This window comes from Eurytemora carolleeae, unplaced genomic scaffold (genome assembly GCF_000591075.1).
Source record: "Eurytemora carolleeae unplaced genomic scaffold, Eaff_2.0 scaffold1293, whole genome shotgun sequence".
Taxonomy (NCBI): domain Eukaryota; kingdom Metazoa; phylum Arthropoda; class Copepoda; order Calanoida; family Temoridae; genus Eurytemora; species Eurytemora carolleeae.
Genome location: NW_019397188.1, coordinates 18323 through 39305, shown reverse-complemented (window position 1 = coordinate 39305; position 20983 = coordinate 18323). Strand labels below are relative to the sequence as shown.

General features: G+C 31.3%; 2 protein-coding genes across 2 annotated transcripts in view; both read right to left on the bottom strand.

Moving 5' to 3' along the window:
- The window catches only part of LOC111712608 (uncharacterized), a 36598-nt gene extending 22789 nt beyond the window's left edge, over positions 1-13809 (bottom strand). The window contains exons 1-21 of the mRNA XM_023487264.1: positions 13798-13809; positions 12324-12401; positions 12015-12077; positions 11905-11956; positions 10264-10334; positions 9948-10031; positions 9098-9188; positions 8838-8953; positions 8147-8349; positions 6980-7070; positions 6310-6394; positions 5230-5924; positions 4931-5166; positions 4194-4293; positions 3678-3769; positions 3166-3195; positions 3012-3099; positions 2872-2947; positions 2215-2319; positions 1357-1556; positions 616-719 (exon numbers count right to left, since the gene is read on the bottom strand). Of these exons, the coding sequence (XP_023343032.1) occupies positions 616-719; positions 1357-1556; positions 2215-2319; positions 2872-2947; positions 3012-3099; positions 3166-3195; positions 3678-3769; positions 4194-4293; positions 4931-5166; positions 5230-5924; positions 6310-6394; positions 6980-7070; positions 8147-8349; positions 8838-8953; positions 9098-9188; positions 9948-10031; positions 10264-10334; positions 11905-11956; positions 12015-12077; positions 12324-12396 (2655 nt within the window). The 5' untranslated portion in view covers positions 12397-12401; positions 13798-13809. The remainder of the gene's footprint in view (positions 1-615; positions 720-1356; positions 1557-2214; positions 2320-2871; positions 2948-3011; positions 3100-3165; positions 3196-3677; positions 3770-4193; positions 4294-4930; positions 5167-5229; positions 5925-6309; positions 6395-6979; positions 7071-8146; positions 8350-8837; positions 8954-9097; positions 9189-9947; positions 10032-10263; positions 10335-11904; positions 11957-12014; positions 12078-12323; positions 12402-13797) is intronic.
- Positions 13810-15076: 1267 nt separating this feature from the next.
- LOC111712607 (uncharacterized) lies at positions 15077-18438 on the bottom strand. Its single transcript, XM_023487262.1, has 5 exons — positions 18280-18438; positions 17569-17644; positions 16918-16989; positions 15695-15796; positions 15077-15180 (listed from the first exon to the last, which is right to left on the bottom strand). Exons 1-5 carry the CDS (start codon positions 18382-18384, stop codon positions 15077-15079), a joined length of 459 nt encoding a protein of 152 aa, XP_023343030.1. The 5' UTR covers positions 18385-18438.
- Between the last annotated feature and the right edge of the window lie 2545 nt (positions 18439-20983).

Below are 20983 nucleotides of genomic sequence, written 5' to 3'. Positions count from 1 at the left end.
TCCTAGAATCAAATTTGTTGATCTAAACAAGCATTTATTATTATGGATCCATGGTCCAAGGCCTGCAACATCTTCTATGTATTTAATTGCGTTATTTTGATTTTCTGCAGTTTGTATGTACAATGCACATTGCACATTCTTTCTTCTTATATATTGTTCGTCTATGTACGTGTATTCATTATATATCATGCCTTGTAATCCTTAAAGGAATTGTAGACGTAATTTTAAAGGACCATCTTTATTTGAGTCGTACGTCCGGTACCCTTTATATATTTGTCTCTGAGTAAAAATATTAAAGATATTCGTGTTTTTATATAAGCTGAAAATTAATCATTTTCGATCGTAAACGTGATATGTGGATTTATGAGGCAGATAGAAGGAATGAAATTTACAGAATTCGATACTTTTTAACAGAGAAGAATGATGATATCTACCTCATGGTTGCTCAGATAAAAGCATAAAGTTTGTAGTTGTACATCGGATTTGACACGTTTTCAATTTGGGGGGGGAGGGGGGTCTAATAGAAACTACGTTGTTATCCCTTTAATAAAGCATTTCAATTGCATATTACAATTATCATAAAAAGTAAGTTTTGCATATTTATTAACTGTTTACCTGCAAACTTATAACTAGAGTGGATGGAGTAATATTCCTGAGTTCCTTCGTATAATTAAAATTGGGTGCACTAATGGTAAAGTTTACAGGACCAACTGGTAAACCTATGAAGTAGTGTGTTGTCAATTCTTTTCCTTCGTTTAAAAAACTTGAAAGAAAACTTTTTTTGTTCGCTTTTACAAATTTTTATCATAAAAAACTTTGCTTAAAATGAAAAACTCATGAACGACAGTTATAATACTTATGTTTTTTTTGGTCGTTTTCGTTTAGTTATTTGCCTATATTCTGTTTTAAAATTTGGCCCCGTGTAAAAAAAAGAAAATGTTCAGAGCTATTTTAATTTCCAAAATAATTGCTTTTCTTACATAATGCACGTTTTTACTCAAAGAACAAACAAAAAAGCACCAAAAAATATACATTGACAGAACTACATTAACTGATGCGTCAATTCTGTGTACTGTATTGGGAGGAGATCAAAACAAAGAATCCAGGGGGAAAATATCATTTATTATGGGTCGGGNAATGATAATTAATAAAAAAAAAATCATAATGATTTCCTTGGATATTAATTGTTACAACACAAATTTAAGAACAGGACCGGCGTTTCTTAAAGCATCTCTCCTACTCTAGAACCGGTTGTGAGAGGACAGAGTTTGTTTATATTGCTCCCAGACAGTTCGGTTCACAATTTGCGTATATTTGTGTTGGACGTTCCTATTGTAGTTCCATGAAAAACGCTACCTATAAGTTGTTTCGCATCCACAACATCTATAATAGTCTCCTTGGTTTTATTAGTGTCAAAATCCTTCTCCTGTATCGTCATTTTAAACTGGGTTATTGGCACTCCAGTCTTGATATCTGTCAGGTTGATTCTAGCCTTGATCCCAGAATGACGGAGAAAGAATTTCAGAGATTGTGATTTGTTTCGAAGACTCCTAAATCTGAACAGTGATACAACATAAAATCAAGATAAAAATATATCTGTTTCAGAGGAAGTCTTTTTTTCAAAAAAGTTTTTTTTATAAACTACTACTGCGATAACCAGAAAACAATAGAATTCTAGTAGACTAATCCTTTATTATTATTCAGAAAACAGTAGAATTCTAGTAGACTAGTCATTCAAAAAAAGTCGCAAAAGAAGTTTTAATTTATAATTGTTTTAACAAATTTAGAAATCAAAACTTTTGTGCTGTGAATCTCAAGTTCATGCATTGATCTCAATCTTGTGCAGATATTCCGCAGTGGTCATACCCAACAGGAGAAACTGAGTGATCAAGCATTGATCTTTAAATTCAAAAGTGGCCACATTGAACATCGAGATCAAGCGTTTAAGATTAAGTATACTCGACACAAAAGTTTTGACCTTAGAACACAATTTTCAGAAATAATCAGATCAACGTTTAATCCAAAGTTTTCAACTTTTCACTGTAGACAATCTTTTTTTTCAAAGAAAAAGATTGAAAACATTTAGTTTATCAAATCCAGAAAGACAAGCAAAATTCTTATAGACATTTTTTGCTATGAAACTTTGCGTTAAATATTGCTTTTAGAATAAAAAACTGTTAATTTCGACTTTAATCTTGAGAAAATGATTCCTACATTGTTTCTTGAATATATTTCCCACTGATTTCCTTCCCGGTACAATTGTAATCTCTTAAAGGAACCTGATTCAGTGTCAGAGAGCTGTTCACAGTTCCGTTTTTACTAAAAATAATAGAGTGTACAAATTTGAAAATAATAGTGTATTCACATTTTTTACATAATCTTAATTTACCCCCTATTTTTTATTAAGAACAATAAAAAAACGTTTATAAATAAATTCTGTTTTTCTAAGAATTTTATTCCTTTTTATATGTTAGCTCTCATTTTTACTAAAAACAAGCAAAATCATTTTTTGAAATGAGTGAAAATATTCTGTTATTTTTAAGATATCTGAATCAGTTGTCGAATATTCATTCTTTTTTCTTTCAGTTTTACAAAAAAAAGTATTTTTTAAAATTGAGCGAAAGCTAGATGTGTTATTTTCAAAATTTTAACGTTTTTTTATCAGATATTTATATTTACTAAAATAATGAAAATAAAACTTTAAAAAAATTTTTATTGTTATTTTAAAAATTTTCTTCTTTTCACAGGATATTCATACTCTATCTACAATTTTTACTGAAAATAATCAAAGTAAGACGTTTTTAAATTTTTTGTTGTTAATAATAAATCAATAATTTATAATTTAAAATATTTTTTATCAGAATTTCAAACCTTATTTCCCATTTCTCCTGATATATTTCAAATCCAGGAAGTTTGAATCCATCCCAGGTTCCGTTCATACAAATATCTTTAAAAAAAAGTGACCAATTGTTATGATTTTTATGATTATGAATTTGAAAAGATTTAATTACCAAAATCTGCAACAATCTCGTTCACATCACACCTTGTTACATTGTTCTGGTTTTCAATTAAACAATATTCATACATCAATGCTTTACACTAAACAAATTTGTATTTTATGCTAAAACATATTTTACATTATTTAATAACTATAGATTTCTCTACCATATCTGTTTTTGCTGTGATGTTCAGTTTCTGGGGTAAAAATAGTATTTATGTCGATAAAAGATTTAGTCACACCATTCAAATAATATTGCAAATTGGGCATATTGTAGCACATACATATTGCAAATTGCAAAAAAAGATTGTAAATTATGCCAAGGTTTCTGCAATTTGTGAAACAGTTTTGCAATGCAATAGGAGAAAAGCATATAAAAAAAAATAATTAAATTGTAAAAATGATGTTACAAATTGCAAAATCATATTTCATATTGCAATTTGTAAATATATATAATGCAAAAACTGATAATAATTTTGCGAATTGTGCACAAAATACAAAATACAAAAAAAAATTTTACAATTTTTTTTTTTTAATCAGACAATCGATTTTGTGATGATAGTCTTATTGCTTTTTTTCCTGTAGAACAAGGAAATATTTGCTTTAGTTCAAAATTATTTGATGATTTGCTTTATTAAATAATTCTTAAATAGTTTGAATTATTTTTCTATTTTTGTTCCTGTGAATCTTGCCAGCATGATACAGTGGGGGAATCCAACTTAGCTTTGGATAATCTATCCAGAACATCAAACGAGAGATTTCCTTTATATTCTAGAAAAAAAAACCCCTATATTTAAAATATTTTTAATTTAGTTTCAGTTATTTTTATTAGTTAAACTATGTTTTTGGGTGAAACATTATTTTTGAATTCTTTTGACAGATATATTTTTAAAAAAGACAAATTTCATCAACATGAAGCTTTTAAAGCAGAGATTTCTTCTTAATTCTTAAACCTTTATATTAACTGGTATGTTCTTTATAGCACATGCCATAAGAGTGTCAATTATTTATTTAGGTTTGTAATTTAAACTATCTAAATTTGATTCAAAATCAGGGTTTTAAAGAATTATGGGTTTTAAAACCTTTGTCAAAAATTGGATATCTACTTTTTTATATTTTTACATTCCGTTTTTTGAAAAAATGTTTTTTTATTAAGTACACGTAGAAACTAGTATGTAAATTGAAGATCTTTCACCTAGTTTAAAATCCACTGTGATAGAAGAGTTGACTGTTACCAAGGTATAAAATGGAAAATAAATGTCGTCATCATCCAGTATTTTAAAGAACCATGTTCCCTGGATTATCAAAAAATATGATCAATCAAATCAGCATTTTTCTGTAAAATTTGTTAGTGTTTTGACGTTTTTAGAGGCTTGCAATGGTAGACAGCAATTGTAAATCTTTTAGGGCGCTCGGAGCCGTCTTTTCCTATAGACAATTTTATCCTTTAACTATTGCTCTGAGAGTCACCATCTTTTATCGTTCTCTAATTTTTTGCGGATTTTTCTTTTTTGAATTGGCGCATTTTCAAAAGTAATAATTGTTAACATTTTTTCCGGGCAAAATATTTCATCTTTGACGGTCTATAAACCTTCCCTGAGCCCAAAACTTAAGACAGGGTAACGTTATGAAAACTAGTTTTTGGACCCGGGTTTCATGAATGGGGTTAGGTAGTTTTGTGGATATCAATATTTTTGTTATGAAATATTATTTCATTTGGTTTCTACATATTCTCTGCTTTTTTCGTATCTCTTAATTCAAAATCTGCACAAATGTTAAGACCCCAAAAATTAAACTCAGGAGTTTCGTTCAACGATACTCTTATAAATTTTGGGCCCGGGGGACAAGTGAGTTGTCACAAACAGACAGACGGACAAACAAACAGACAATTAAAATATATATATAAATATATAATAATAATAATGAACTTACTTCGGGAAGTAAAAAGCTTGCTGTTCCGTTGTCAACATTTTCCGTTATGATTGTTCCACTGGTATTGAATATGTTTGCGTTTAATGAATAATCTCCCCAAGGGGGCGGGGTTGGTCCAGATACAGTGGAAGTTGTTGAAGGCTGAAGAGGTGACATGGTTTTAATTCTGGTCATCTTAACATTATTCACAGGCTCTCCAATAGTTGAACTTATTTTCATCGTCACATTAAATTTCTCTAAAAAATAATCCGAAATTAGATTTGATTTGAAATTGCTAAAATCTGTGCATTATTTATTACCTAAACATTTCAGTTTAAGATCATATATATCAATGAGAGCTACTTGGTTCCCAGTTTTCTCTACCCATCCTTTCTGGGTGCAGATAATAGTATAGGATTCACTCACAATAACAGGACCATTATGAGGCGTACCATGATCGTTTTTCAACTCGAGTAGGTTAAAATTTATCTCGTCATTTGTTGGGTAAAAGCTCTCCATATTTAGTCTATTTATGGGTATATCTAGTCTATTTATGGGTCTATCTAGTCTATTTATAGGGCTATCTAAACTATTTATGGGGCCATCTACTCCAAAGATTCCTTGATTGCCAAGTAAGCTGGCAATATGTTTAAGGTTTGGCACATCGGAGGATTGTGGTCTTTCAGTTGTACTTCTTGTGGTCCTTGTAGTCCGCTTAGTAGATGTGGTTTCACTGGTAGTGGACGTGGTCCGCCTAGTTGTTGTTCGACTGGTTGTGGTTCGACCTGTTGTGGTCCTCCTTGTTGTGGTTTGACTTGTTGTGGTACTTCTAGTTGTGGATCGACCTGTTGTGGTCCTCCTTGTTGTAGTTCGACTGGTTGTTGTTCGACCTGTTGTGGATCGACTGGGTGTGGTTCGGATACTTGCTGTGGTCTGTGTGCTCTCTAGGGTAATGGTGCTCTGGACAATTGTTGTGGGAGTTGATGCCAAAGTAGATTCTGTCTCGTTCAGATCACTATAGTTACGAGAATATTGAGTTAGAGAAAAATAATAGATATCTATATGTATACTTTGCTTGTCTGGGTGTCCATTTGTTTTTATACAATAAACATCAAAACGACTGAACCGATCGGGCCCAAATTTTGTGTTGGACCTCACATGACCCCAGGGAAGGTTTATAATGCTCACAATTTTAAAAAGTCTAGTTGTCTCCAAAAATTTTTGATTTTCTTAAATTTTGAAAATCCGCAAACTTGTAAATTGTAAATCTGCAAAACTTTTGATATTGATTCAATGAAGAAAAAATGCTGAAAGATTAAGCAACAATTAAAAGTTGAAATAGAAGATGGGCGCGAAGCCCTCTGATTGCTTTGTATTTAATATAAGTATAAAATGAATACCTTGGCTGACAGTCAAAAATACAGGTATCATTGGCTGTAAATATTCCCTCTTTCGACTTTGTACACTTCCACTGCACTTCAGACTCTACAATTATTTAATCTTTAATATTTTAGTTTTAAAGGGACTGTAGACGTAATTTCAAGTGAATATTCCATTTATAGAGTGGCATATCTGATTCAATTCGGAGATTTTCTTAAATCGGTAGATATGAATATTGAACACCTTCACTTTTAATTCGTGATAGCTTTGTAAGCATGATGTTTTTATTTTTTTTTTTAATATAAGCATTTTTCCGGGTTCCCAGAAAAATGTAATTTCAATTCAAAAACTGTTAGTAACAAAATTCTTCTCAACGTTTCCTTACTGAACGTTTCCTAACGGAACGTTTCTATACTGAATATTTCCACACAGAACGTTTCCTACACAAAACGTTAGTGCAACAAACGTTTCCTGCAACAAACGTTTCCTTACAAAAGGTACCCAAAAAATTTATTTTGTTTGCCAGTTTAAATAGTTGAAATATTTTATGATTAATTTAGAGTTGGTTGGGATGCGCCTCTGTGTAAGGAAACGTTCAGTGAGGAAACGTTCTGTAAGAAAACGTTTTGTACATGCTTCCGCAAATCACCTACTTGAAATACGTGCACAGTCCTTTAATAAAGTCCTTACCAATCAAAGGAGGAGGTGTTGGACAAAAAGAAGGTGGACAAGCATTATTTATCTTGGACCAATCAAACTCTTCTCCTTTCAAGTCCCGCCACTTAATTCAGGATGTGAGATTTCAACATGGCAAATTAGATGAGGATTCAGACCAAAATAGGATTAACATAAAAGAAGATTAAGACCAAAAGAAGATTAAGACTAAAAGAGGATTAAGACCAAACGATGATTACGACAAAAAGAGGGTTGATAACAAAAGAGGATAAAGACAAAAAGAGGATTAAGACCAAAAAAGAATTAAGACCAAAAGAGAATTAAGACCAAAAGAGGATAAAGACCAAAATAGGATTAAGACCAAAAGAGGATTAAGACCAAAAGAGGATTACGATCAAAAGAGGATTAAGACTAAAAGAGGATTAATACAAAAAGATGATTACAACAAAGAGAGTGTTGAGAATAAAAGTGGATTAAGATCAAGAAAGGATTACGACCAATAGAAGGGTGATACCAAAAGAGGGTTAAGATAGAAATAGGATTACTACAAAAAGAGAATAAAGACCAAAAGAGGATTAAGACTAAAAATGATTAAGACCAAAAGATGATTACAACAAAAAGAAGATTAGGGCCAGAAGATGATTACAACAAAAGAGTGTTGAGACCAAAAGAGGATTACGACAAAAAGAGGGTTGATACCAAAAGAGGATTAAGATAGAAATAGGATTAATACCAAAAGAGGACTAAGACCAAAAGATGATTACGATTAAAATAGCAATAAGACCAGCAGAGAATTAAGACCAAAAGAGGATTAAGCTCGAAACAGGATTAAAACCAAAGGGGAATCAAGACCTTAAAAGGATTAATAACAAAAAGGATTAAGACCAAAAAAGGATCAAGACAAAAAGAGTATCAAGACACAAAGTAGTATCAAGACAAAAAAAGTATCAAAACCAAAAGAGGATTAATATTAAAAACGGATTAAAACAAAAAGGGCAAATATCAGCAGATTAAAAGTAAAATCAGTGGAAACTTGTCAGCTATACACTCACATAAAGTCAAAAAAAGAAAAAATGTTTCAGATTGGCACTTTAAAAGCCATAAGACTTTAAAATTTTATATCTGTAGTTAAAGTAAAAAAAAAACTGTTTTATTTTAACTAAAACTTTTTTTACATCCTTCCTTAGTTCCATCAAATTCTTCAATACAATAGATTTTATTTCCTGCAAACATAGGCCGTTCAAATAGTCCTGGTTCACACTCTAGAGTACAAGAACTTCCTGCCGGATATTCCGGATACTGGAGCATTTCCTTAATTTCCTGTCCTTGGAACATACATTTGTAGGAACCACCCTTTAACAATTCAGTTTTCAGTGGAGGACATTCTGAAAAAGAAAGTCGATAAAAAAGTTTTGTCAAGGAATTTATTACTTGTATCCTACAGGGGAAGCAAGAATTGTACATAGATTAAAACAAAACTTCATCTTCTGCTTGGTGCAATGAAAGAAGGAGTTTAACCCCTAGTGGGTATACAAGCCATGCACAACGATACCGGTTTTTTTACTCGACCAGAAATGAGGACTGGACTGTTATGAAAGACTCCTCTCCAGAGAGATTTCAGGGCTCAGAAATCCCCATTTTGCATATGGGGTGCAGTTATGGGTTTCCTTAATCCCCCTTCACTGGACGAGGATGAACGAGGAATGGACGATCAAGAAGAAAGAATGAAAAACAAGAAATATAGAAGTCTCAAAATGTTTCCGTGTGATATCATATAAAAATTTTATGTAATAATGTAAAACTTAATTAAAATAGATTATTAAAGTTAAAATAGTTTAAATTAAAGAAGTTTTGTTGATATGAGTTAACTTACTTTTTACACTAGGAAATACCCCTGTGGGTGGGGGTGGACAAGATTGGGAAATTGTTGGAACAGCTCTCCCCTGTCTATCTACCCACTTATATGTTTCACAAGTTATATACATAAGCCTGAATATAAGGTTTATTTTTAAATATTTTAATATTAAACTTAGAGATTCATAAATATCATTTAAAATAATTGATTGAGGTGATTGGTTTTTTATCAAGATTATTTTTTTTATCTTAAGAGTTTATGAAATGTAAACATTTTACACATGATCTGATGGACTTGAAAATAGTGAAGTTGGTCCCAATGGGTGATCACACTCAAGGTAGCAGATGGTGTTTTCAGGATATACTCCATCTGAAATCAATGATGGTAAAATAGCAGAAAAAATGTCTACAGTTTGAAATTTTTTTCTTGAATAAAACTTTTAAATTTAGGCTCTGTTGTACTGTACTGTTCCCGAGAGTGAGACTTTAATCAGTTCTTCTTGTAATGTCTTGTCCCCAAGACTTTAACCAGTTATCTTTGTACTGCACTGTGCTGTACCTGCTTCTAGAACTGATTAGCCCTGTACTGTACTGTACAGTACCTGTGAATAAACCGGTTTCTCCTTGTACTGTACTGTACTTGAGACTAGAACTGGTTAGCCTTGTACTGTACTGTACTTGATTCTAGAACTGATTAGCCTTGTACTTTACTGTGCCTGAGACTAGAACTGGTTAGTCTTATACTGTACTGTACCTGAGACTAGAACTGGTTAGTCTTGTACTGTACCTAATTCTAAAACTAGTTAATCTTGTACTGTACTGTACCTGAGACTAGAACTGGTTAGCCTTGTACTGTGCTGTACATGAGACTAGAACTGGTTCTCCTTGTACTGTACTGTACCTAATTCTAGAACTGGTTAGCCTTGTACTGTACTGTACCTAATTCTAGAACTGGTTAGTCTTGTACTGTACTGTACCTGAGACTAGAACTGGTTAGCCTTGTACTGTACTGTACCTGAGACTAGAACTGGTCAGCCTTGTACTGTACGGTACATGAGACTAGAACTGGTTAGCCTTGTACTCTATTCTATTTGAGACTAGAACTGGTTTTTCTTATACTGTACTGTACCTGAGAGTAAAATAGGTTCTCCTTGTACTGTACAGTTTTTGTAATTTCCATTCTCCACTGGATGCGGTCCTTCACAACCTTTCACTAAATTAGAGACTCTAATGACGACCTGAAGAGCTCTTAACGTTCTGGAGTCTGAATTTTGGTTTCAGCCTTGCATTTATCTAGTTTTATAGAATATATGTTGTCTTGTCTATTAAGTCGCACTCTTTGTGGGTAACCATGTCAATCAATTTATCCCTGACTGAATACTCTTTTTGGAAACTCAACAAGAAATACTGAGTTAATTTTCTTATTTGAATCAATAATGTATTACCGCAGATATTTTGAATGTGCTCCAGAAGAAGAATTTTTCCATTTTTAGTTTGCCAGCCCAGTCCTTTTCCACTTCATACAAATATTTAGACTTAAAGACGTAAAACAATATTTAAAGGGACTGTTTATGTACTTTCAAGCGATCCTTCTTTTATAGATTGGCATTTTCCGATTCACATCTGAGCCATTTCAATAGAAAAATTGAGTCTTTGCCACAAACTCAAATTTGCTAATACCTATATCTCTACAACCAGATAATGTAAACATTTGATATTTCAAACTTAGATTATTTGATCCATCAGAATTCATGGTTTGAAATCACTAAGGTCTACGACATTGGGTTGGAAAGATATAGGGATTAATAAATCAGAGTTTGCGACAAAGACTCAATTCCTTTGTTCTCATAGAATACACAATTCTGTAATACACAACTATAACTCTGGACTGTATATTCAGACTTGAATACTGGGTTCAATTTCATGTTTCGGTTTCGTTTGTGTACAAAGAACCCCGAAACTGAGTTCTTGTGTATTACAAAATTTGCTGTATTTTTCTAGTGGCCCTACCTCTTACAGACAGTTTGTATTATCATCGACTACGGAAATATCCTTAATTTTCCAGCTGAAAATTAAGTATCTTCCGGAAACTCCAATGTACAATGTACACTCTTTGAGAATGACGTCGCATGGTTGCCGAAATCACAAAGTTTATACGAAAATTATGATAAAGTGGTCGGCGATTTTATCAATACAATGACTATGAATATCCTATATTTAAGTTTTGATTTCTAACAAGCTCTTTCAAATTACAAGTTTACAAGTAAAAAAAGAGAATCTGTTAATTTACAGCTTCATTTGTTTCCATGTTTGTGTGTATGCAATATGCATGCTGTTTGGAAGCTCGGTAGAAATCTAAATTGAAATCGAATGTCGTCTTCATTGTATTGATATATACGAACACGTTGTCTATAATGTTTTTAGTAATTTCCAAAAATGGTTATTTTTGTACCCCCCCCCCCATCCCCCCGTCTCCCTTCTGTCAATTTTGTAAATGGATCTCATATGCAACACATAGATATAATTGGTCATGTGGCCGCAGCCGCCGCCCAGTAGGTACATCGGACATATTACTATATACAAAGGTGCACTAAGGGATGTTAACGTTTTCATTTTTTTTGAAAAACGACGACGAAAAATAAAAAAAACGAAACTATCGTTTTTATAAAACTCGTCGTTTCGTTAACGATCGTAAACGACGAACCTTCGTTAACGATCGTTTAAGACGACCCTTCGTTAACGATCGTTAACGAAGAGAGGAAACCGACCTTATCATTGAGTAGTTTTTATGAAAATATTAAGAAGTTTTAGATCACCCACAACTCTTTACCTTCATGTAAGACGACATTCAATAAATTTGCATGGCATTTTTTTTCAAAAAAAACGATCGTTTTTATAAAGTTCATCGTTTCGTTAACGACGAAACAGTCACAAATCGTTTTCATAAAAACGATCGTTTTCAAAAACAATTGTTTTTCGTTTTCTAAAAGTTAAAACGGGTAGGTCGTTTTTTAAAACGATCGTTTTCAAAAACTATTAACAACCCTAGGTGCACTTAACAAATCGTTCTATAAGTTTTTTTTTACCGAATTTTTCTACAAATAATTGTACTCTCTGCCAGTTCTTTGATTTCATTGTCTAAATCAATAATATTTTTTCATAAAAAAGTAAATAAAAAATGAAAAAAGTGATATACCTATTGTTGGGTTTTCACATTTTATTGTGCATGTTTGGCCCGGCAATATCCCAACAGGTTTGTCTAGAAAACAAAACACAATTGGTAAAACCTAAATAAACAGTTTTTTACATTTTAAATTAGTTTGTTTTGTAATCTCAAAATATTTATTAAAAACCCCAAATATCCTAATTTGTGAGTAACAAAAAAATAAAGTTAGAATTTTCTCCACTATGAGTTATGACGTAATTATTGTTTTCAACGAGAATTTATGGATGCTTAAAAACATATGCACAAAAAATATATTTGTAAAATTGTTGAAAAGTGCACCTGTCTCAATCACATTGTCACATTCAAACCTTCCGTTTCTTATTGGAGACCAAGTCCAAGGGGGATGACACATTTCATCTAAAGAAAATAACCTTTTGTATTTTTTATTTAACAAAATATGTTTCGAAATATCCTCTACCGAACGCATTTCGAAATCGCGAAGATTTTATTCGAAATAAGGAACAAATGTAATAAACTTAAAATACTGTGTTCGGAATTTCGAAAAGAATGTTAAAAATTTCAGACGAAATTTTTAATTTTCAAAATTTCATATAAAATTTTCAAAATTTCAAACAAACTGTTCAAAATTTCGAATAATTTGTTCAAAAGGTTGAACTAAATGTTTAAAATTTCGAAATTTCGAAATGCTGACGGTAACAACAAAATGGTTTTCTTGTGTACCACAATGAACTTGACAGTAGGAGAAAGTCAATTAACGGGATTTACAAGTACGGCTTTGTGATTTCTTAGCTCCTCTATTAGTACGCCTTTGTGATCTCTTAGCTCCTCTGTTTTTATTTACTAGTACGACTTTGTGATCTCTTAGCTCCTCTATTATTACGACTTTGTGATCTCTTAGTTCCTCTATTTTGATTTACTTGTACGACTTTGTGATCTCTTAGCTTTTCTATTTTGATTTACTTGTACGACTTTGTTATCTCTTAGCTTTTCTATTTTGATTTACTTGTACGACTTTGTGATCTCTTAGATCCTCTATTTTGATTTACTAGTACGACTTTCTGATCTCTTAGCTCCTCTATTAGTACGCCTTTGTGATCTCTTAGCTCCTCTGTTTTGATTTACTAGTACGACTTTGTGACCTCTTAGCTCCTCTATTAGCACGCCTTTGTAATCTCTTAGCTTTTCTATTTTGATTTACTAGTACGACTTTGTGATCTCTTAGGTCCTCTATTTTGATTTACTTGGACGACTTTGTAATCGCTTAGCTTTTCTATTTTGATTTACTTGTACGACTTTGCGATCTCTTAGATCCTCTATTTTGATTTACTTGTACGACTTTGTGATCTCTTAGGTCCTCTATTTTGATTTACTTGTACGACTTTGTGATCTCTTAGCTTTTCTATTTTGATTTACTTGTACGACTTTGTTATCTCTTAGATCCTCTATTTTGATTTACTTGTACGACTTTGTGATCTCTTAGATCCTCTATTTTGATTTACTAGTACGACTTTGTAATCTCTTAGCTCCTCTATTTTGATTTACTAGTACGAGTTTGTAATCTCTTAGCTCCTCTATTTTGATTTTAAGCACAAGCATGAGTAAATCAACTTTGTCCGGTAGCAAACTAGAAATCCAAAACATTTATTTTGTCTCAATATCTCTTTAATAAGAGGAGTTGTGATTAAAAACATACAAGATTTTAATCTTATATACACTTTGCTTTAGTTTGAAGTGGTCTCCTACCTTCCATTTACAAATATATACTTTGCTTTAGTTTGAAGTGGTCTCCTACCTTCCCATTTACAAATATATAATTTAGTTTAGTTTGAAGTGGTCTCCTACCTTTCCATTTACAAATATATAATTTAGTTTAGTTTGAAGTGGTCTCCTACCTTTCCATTTACAAATATATAATTTAGTTTAGTTTGAAGTGGTCTCCTACCTTTCCATTTACAAATATATAATTTAGTTTAGTTTGAAGTGGTCTCCTACCTTTCCATTTACAAATATATAATTTAGTTTAGTTTGAAGTGGTCTCCTACCTTTCCATTTACAAATATATAATTTAGTTTAGTTTGAAGTGGTCTCCTACCTTTCCATTTACAAATATATAATTTAGTTTAGTTTGAAGTGGTCTCCTACCTTTCCATTTACAAATATATAATTTAGTTTAGTTTGAAGTGGTCTCCTACCTTTCCATTTACAAATATATAATTTAGTTTAGTTTGAAGTGGTCTCCTACCTTTCCATTTACAAATATATAATTTAGTTTAGTTTGAAGTGGTCTCCTACCTTTCCATTTACAAATATATAATTTAGTTTAGTTTGAAGTGGTCTCCTACCTTTCCATTTACAAATATATAATTTAGTTTAGTTTGAAGTGGTCTCCTACCTTTCCATTTACAAATATATAATTTAGTTTAGTTTGAAGTGGTCTCCTACCTTTCCATTTACAAATATATAATTTAGTTTAGTTTGAAGTGGTCTCCTACCTTTCCATTTACAAATATATAATTTAGTTTAGTTTGAAGTGGTCTCCTACCTTTCCATTTACAAATATATAATTTAGTTTAGTTTGAAGTGGTCTCCTACCTTTCCATTTACAAATATATAATTTAGTTTAGTTTGAAGTGGTCTCCTACCTTTCCATTTACAAATATATAATTTAGTTTAGTTTGAAGTGGTCTCCTACCTTTCCATTTACAAATATATAATTTAGTTTAGTTTGAAGTGGTCTCCTACCTTTCCATTTACAAATATATAATTTAGTTTAGTTTGAAGTGGTCTCCTACCTTTCCATTTACAAATATATAATTTAGTTTAGTTTGAAGTGGTCTNAACAATGTATTTAGGATAAGTAATTATCCTCCCTGTAAATAGGGAGGATAAGTAATTATCCTCCCTGGAAATAAAAAAGTAGGGAATTTAAGGTTGGTTATTTCGTTGAACAGGAGATTAAATTAGTAAAATCTTCTTAAATTCAGGTAATATCAAAGGCCAAAGCCAAAATTGTTGCAACTTTTCAAGAGTCTGGATCTATGTGAGTTATATATATGAATATTAGATAGATATTAATACCTGGAGTTAAGAGCAGGTCCAATTAATAGTGTTCTTGTCTGTGATTGTTCTCTTGAACAGTCTAAAGTACATCTAGTCCCTTCAGGATACTTGATTTCTAAAAAATACTATGTAAAGAAAACTATGTATAGAAAACTATGTATAGAAAACTATGTATAGAAAACTATGTATAGAAAACTATAAGTGAAAGCTTTAAAAAACAATATTTTATGTTTAAACTAATTCTTGCCTTTCCTTATCAGAAATTAATTGAGTCAAATTTTCTAATTCCTATATCTTCGCAACCTGATACTGTAAACCTTTTATATTTCAAACTTAAATTATTTGATCTAACAGAATTCATAGTTTGAACTATCTAAGGTCTCCGACATTGGGTTTCAAAGTTTTAGGGATCGGAAAATCAGAGTTTGTGGCAAAGACTTAATGCCTTTGGAATAAATTAATTTCAATGAAGAAACTTTTTTATTAAACATGATAAATTTTCTATAAATGGTATCAAACTTTTGTTAGAAACATTTTTTTTTTCAAAGGTTCCGTTGTGAATCGGAAATGGTATTAATTAAATTTACTTAAAATTACGAAGATGGACTCTTAATATAATTATTTTATACCTTCGGGTTCGGTCAATGGGCTTATATTCACAAGGACACCATTAGCATCTTTACATTTTGTGAACTTTCCATCATTTAGACCTGGAAGAGGACCACAGTGTCCTGATGTAAAATTAGCAAGATTATTTTGCTAAATGCTGAAAATGGAATTTTAAACAAGAAAGTATATTAAAAATACCATGTTAAGTTAAAACGCGTTAAATCTAATAAACAATTTGATTATTAATGTCATGATATCTTATAATCTTCGTTTAGAAACTAAATCTTAATGTTAAAAAATACCTGTTCCTATCAGATTTTTAATTTTGTAGAAGACAAAAAATAATAAATGTAACAAGTTTAGTAACATTTTGTAGCATTAGAAATTGATCAGGAGATTATTATAAGTAAATGGATAAATAAAATAAAATTAGTGTAACTTTATTTGAACACACTGTAATTAGTAGATAAGTGTTTTACAGTACAGCATAAGAAATTTATATTAGACGAGTGTAACTGTAATTATAAGTGACCCTCCATGCAAAGATTGCAATGCCTGATTTACAACAGTACCCTTGATAGGTTTGTATGATAAACTTAGAATTAGATATGAATGTTGTTCTTCCTTAAAACTGTTTATTTACATTTGCTGTTTCTCTGCGAAAGTGATTTGCACATTTGGTAAATAAAACTCACAGAAACCAAAATAATAGTTTTGAAAAACGACAGAATCTTCCACATTTTTGATCAGATTAAGATTTCAAGCGAATCAGTGTAAATCGTGCATTACCATCTTTGCATGAAGGGTCAATTGAAATTACGCTTACAGTCCCTTTATGGTAGATATATGCAAGGTAATAAGTCAAGGAAAGTTAATTGCGGTTTCGTATTCTCTGCGTACATATTGAAACCAGTTCTCTCTGGGCGGTATTTGTAAACAAGAATTGATGCATCAGTGCTCCTCTAGTATCCGTGGAAGTTAAAAGCATTTAAGTTTGATAATTTTGATAATTCTCTTATAATACATAGTTTCCTATAACAAGAATATTTCATTGATTTGTATGCGAAAGATAGATCCCGTGTCAAGCTTTGACATACGTCTTTTGTTTACTTTATAGCCCAGAGGCAGTAGACTACCGTACAAAAATGCGTTCACCTCTGAAATAACTATCTTGACATTATATTTCTTTGGATATATGTAATGATCGAAAGATAAATATGTACAACTGTACATTGTACTATACCTGTACATGAACAGTCGTCAGTAAACTCCATGCAGTACCCAAAAGGTTGATTATGATGGGACAATGGGTCATCTTAACAATTATATTTAGACAATTTGGGTCTTGTTCTTTGATAAATACCAGGGGGTTGGAACTTAGCTACCTGTCCGTGTATATTAGCATGAGTGTACAATTTAAACAGTTTACTGATAAAGGATATAAAGAAATTATGGCCTTATCATTAACTACAAACATCAAATATGCAGTACGCTTTCGGAGTACAAGTGTATGGGGAGGTTCAGTATCTTAAATTTTACATAGCTTTCTCAGAACTGGATAACTCGACACAAATTATTTTTTTTCTAATCCCTGTATCTTTGCAACTTAATGATCTCAAACTACATATTGTATTTCAAACTTTGACTGATTGAGCTTCCAAAATTTAGAGTTAGAAATATCAAAGTATGCGACATTATGTTGCAAAGTAAAAAAATTATAAATTCAGATTTTGTGTCGATTAATAATTTCCTTTGTGCAAATTACATTGTATCAGATACTGAAAATAATTAGACTACGAATTTTGTCATGTTCAAAATCATGCATCAAAGATACTTTTAACCTTTAATTACTCTATACTAAAAAAGAAATGAAATGCTGTCAGTGTAATTTTACCTTGTCTCGAATACAAGCACCCATCTCCACAATATTTAGAGTTTTCTTCTTTTAAATAATATTCACCCGACAAAACCTAGAAACTGGAATTAAACTAGAAATCAATCTTTAAAGGAGCTGTCGACAATATTTCAAGTGTTAAAGGAGCTGTCGACAAGATTTCAAGTTTTAAAGGAGCTGTCGACAAGATTTCAAGTGTTGAAGAAGCTGTCGACAATATTTCAAGTTTTAAAGGAGCTGTCGACAAGATTTCAAGTGTTAAAGGAGCTGTCGACAATATTTCAAGTGTTAAAGGAGCTGTCGACAAGATTTCAAGTGTTAAAGGAGCTGTAGACAAGATTTCAAGTGTTAAAGGAGCTGTCGACAAGATTTCAAGTGTTAAAGGAGCTGTCGACAATATTTCAAGTGTTAAAGGAGCTGTCGACAAGATTTCAAGTTTTAAAGGAGCTTTCAACAATATTTCAAGTGTTAAAGGAGCTGTCGACAATATTTCAAGTGTTAAAGGAGCTGTTGACAAGATTTCAAGTGGCCCCTCCTTATGAAGAGTTACATCCCCGAAACTAAATCTTTCTTTTCTATCTGAAAAATGATTTTTTGTGGGTTTTCTATGAAAGTGACTTCACTTTAAAGTGTATACTCTTAGCATTGTAGGTCATAAAGGGTCACTTAAAAAGCAAGAACAGTCCCATTAAATATTTAGTTTCTTTTTACCCCTGAACTGATAGTTTTCTGTCTTTTACAGACAGCATGGATTCCAGTCACTAGGATTAATATGTTAATCAGCCTAAACATGTTTTTAGGGAGCACTGAGCTCATTCACTAAAATCACTAATTTACTAATATTGAAATTCACTATTAGTATCAGGGTAGTAGTACACAACACAATGAATTGAATTTGATCCTCTAGTTAAAACAATGCTTCAGAAAAAACAAAGTAAACCAGACCAAAATTTTCTTGTTTTTATATTTTGTTCCATTTCCTAGTATATTTATTGTTCGTAAAGGATGTACGTATGTACTTTATCGGGTCAACCCATAACAAATCTACCCCTGTACCCTACCCTTATACCCTTTAAAGTCATGATAATAAATTTTATAGCTTAAAATTGTTTTGCGCATATTTCCTTGAATTTTTCTTAACTTATTATTTTTTTTAATTTCTCCAGAAGTCGTCAGAAAGAATTATATCTAAGTAACCTATTCTTTTTTTTTAAATGAAAGAAACATTTACCCAAAATCAGGGTAAAAAAAACGACAATATCTTCGTTATTATAAATCACATTTATTTTGTTATCGTTTTAACGCTTTAAAATATGGACACTTCAAAATATGTCAACAATCCTTTTAAAGTTTCTTTTGTTATAGTTTAGCTATATAATTAATTCAAGGAATCTGGAATCTATACATACTCATTAGTACTTGTTAGTATCTAATAAACTTAAAAACGGCTGAACCGATCCGACCCAAACCTTTTGTGACTTCTCACATGATTACACGAAGGTTTGGATGGTAAAAGATAAAAAAAATTTGCCCAACAAATATTTCTTTAAAATAAAAAATCAAATATTTCGTTTCTGAAAATGCAGAAATTTAAACCAAAATATCCACGAAATGTGATTTATAAAGAAAATTGACAGCTAAAATTGTTACTAAATGCATATATAGTAGAAATATATTCACGAAACCTCTTAAAACTTAAAAGATAATTATGAAACATTCAATCAGGATTTTTTTTGCATAATTTCTTATATCGTAGCTCCTTCAGTCCATGTTGTTATAGCCCAGGTGTTAGAGAAAAGAAAATTCATTTGGTTGCATATTGTATTAGAATTCCAAACAGCTACTGAGAATAATACTCTATTGAGAATAATATATTATTCTCTCACTCCTGTATGCCGGTCCATTAGGGCCTGATCCAATCAGGGTTCAGTCATGTGTTTGGTGTCTATTCTGAACCAATAGAAATAGTATGGCGGTAACATACATCTTTCTTTCTATCTCATTATCCAATCAGAGTTATGAATCCTTAAATCGGCGCATCAGTAAATGGAATTATTTACTTCTACTGAAACTATAGTGATCAATAGCTCCTAAAGAATAATATTTATGATAGAAAACATGAAAGATTTCAATCAAACGTGAAATTCACTATGTTTGGCGTTAATCACATTCACGAGAAATCAAAATACATTTATTCGCGAAACCTCGCATATTCATATATATTTAGTTTTTCTGCATTTGCGTTATCAACATCTTCATTATAACCAGGGGCGGATACAGGGGAGGGGCGGCAGGACCTTCGCCCCCCCCCTGATGGATTTAGGTAGGTTTCGTCCAATCCTGTTTTATTTCTCACCAACCGTTAAAGAAAAAGAAAAATAATGAGTAAAAATATTTTGTATTTTAATTGTTATGATTGTATTTTTAGCAATTCATTAATTATTGCATGTTGAATAATATCCTTTCTTTTCCGCCTAATCTTCTTTTATCTACTTGTAGTTTTATCTATCTATCCTATCTATCTATCTATCTATCTATCTATCTATCTATCTATATATCTTATTTTGTTTACATGTGGTTATATGAAGTAAACCCTGACAATAGATTTGAATAGAATTGTTCTAATTAGTCCAAAAGAACAGGGGGTTTGGATCTCATTAGTTCAGTTGAACCCAGCGTGAAGTCAAGTTTTCATGCGCAGCTTTGCATGCGTATGAAGTATACGGGGTGTTTCATTTTCTTTCTTCTTTTTAAATAAAAAAATTTTCGTCTAAAATTTTAACAGAAGTTTTGACAGTTAGGAGATGGTCCTATGTTCTTTATCCTATTTTTTTAGGTAGCGAAAAGTAATTTTCCCAAAACATATCTGTTATCTTAAATGTTCTCTAATATTTACAAAGGACTTGAGTCTTTGTCACAAACTCAAATTTTCTAATCCTTATATCTTAGCAACTTGATGGTGCAAACCTTTGATATTTCAAACTTAGATTATTTGATCTACCAGAATTCATAGTTTGAAATATCTAAGAAAACTATGTATAGAAAACTATGTATAGAAAACTATNAAGATATTGGGATTAGAAAATTTGAGTTTGTGGCAAAGACTCAAATCCTTTCGAGTAAGTAAAACCACAAAATGTTTTAGAATATACAATTTGAATTGATAATATAAGATAATTATAATTCATAAAATCTTGATTTATTTGGTATTTTCGCATCTGCTCTTGTTAAACGGCCAGAAAAATATTTGGTCAAAAATAATTAATTATTTTAATTGTTTTGGCAAGATAACAGTTTATCTATCTATCTTTAACTTTTCTAATCTGATAATTCAAAAATCAATATTAATTACTAAATGGCAACATATGGTTTCATTTATAAATATCCCATCAACTAAACTAATCCCAACACCCCC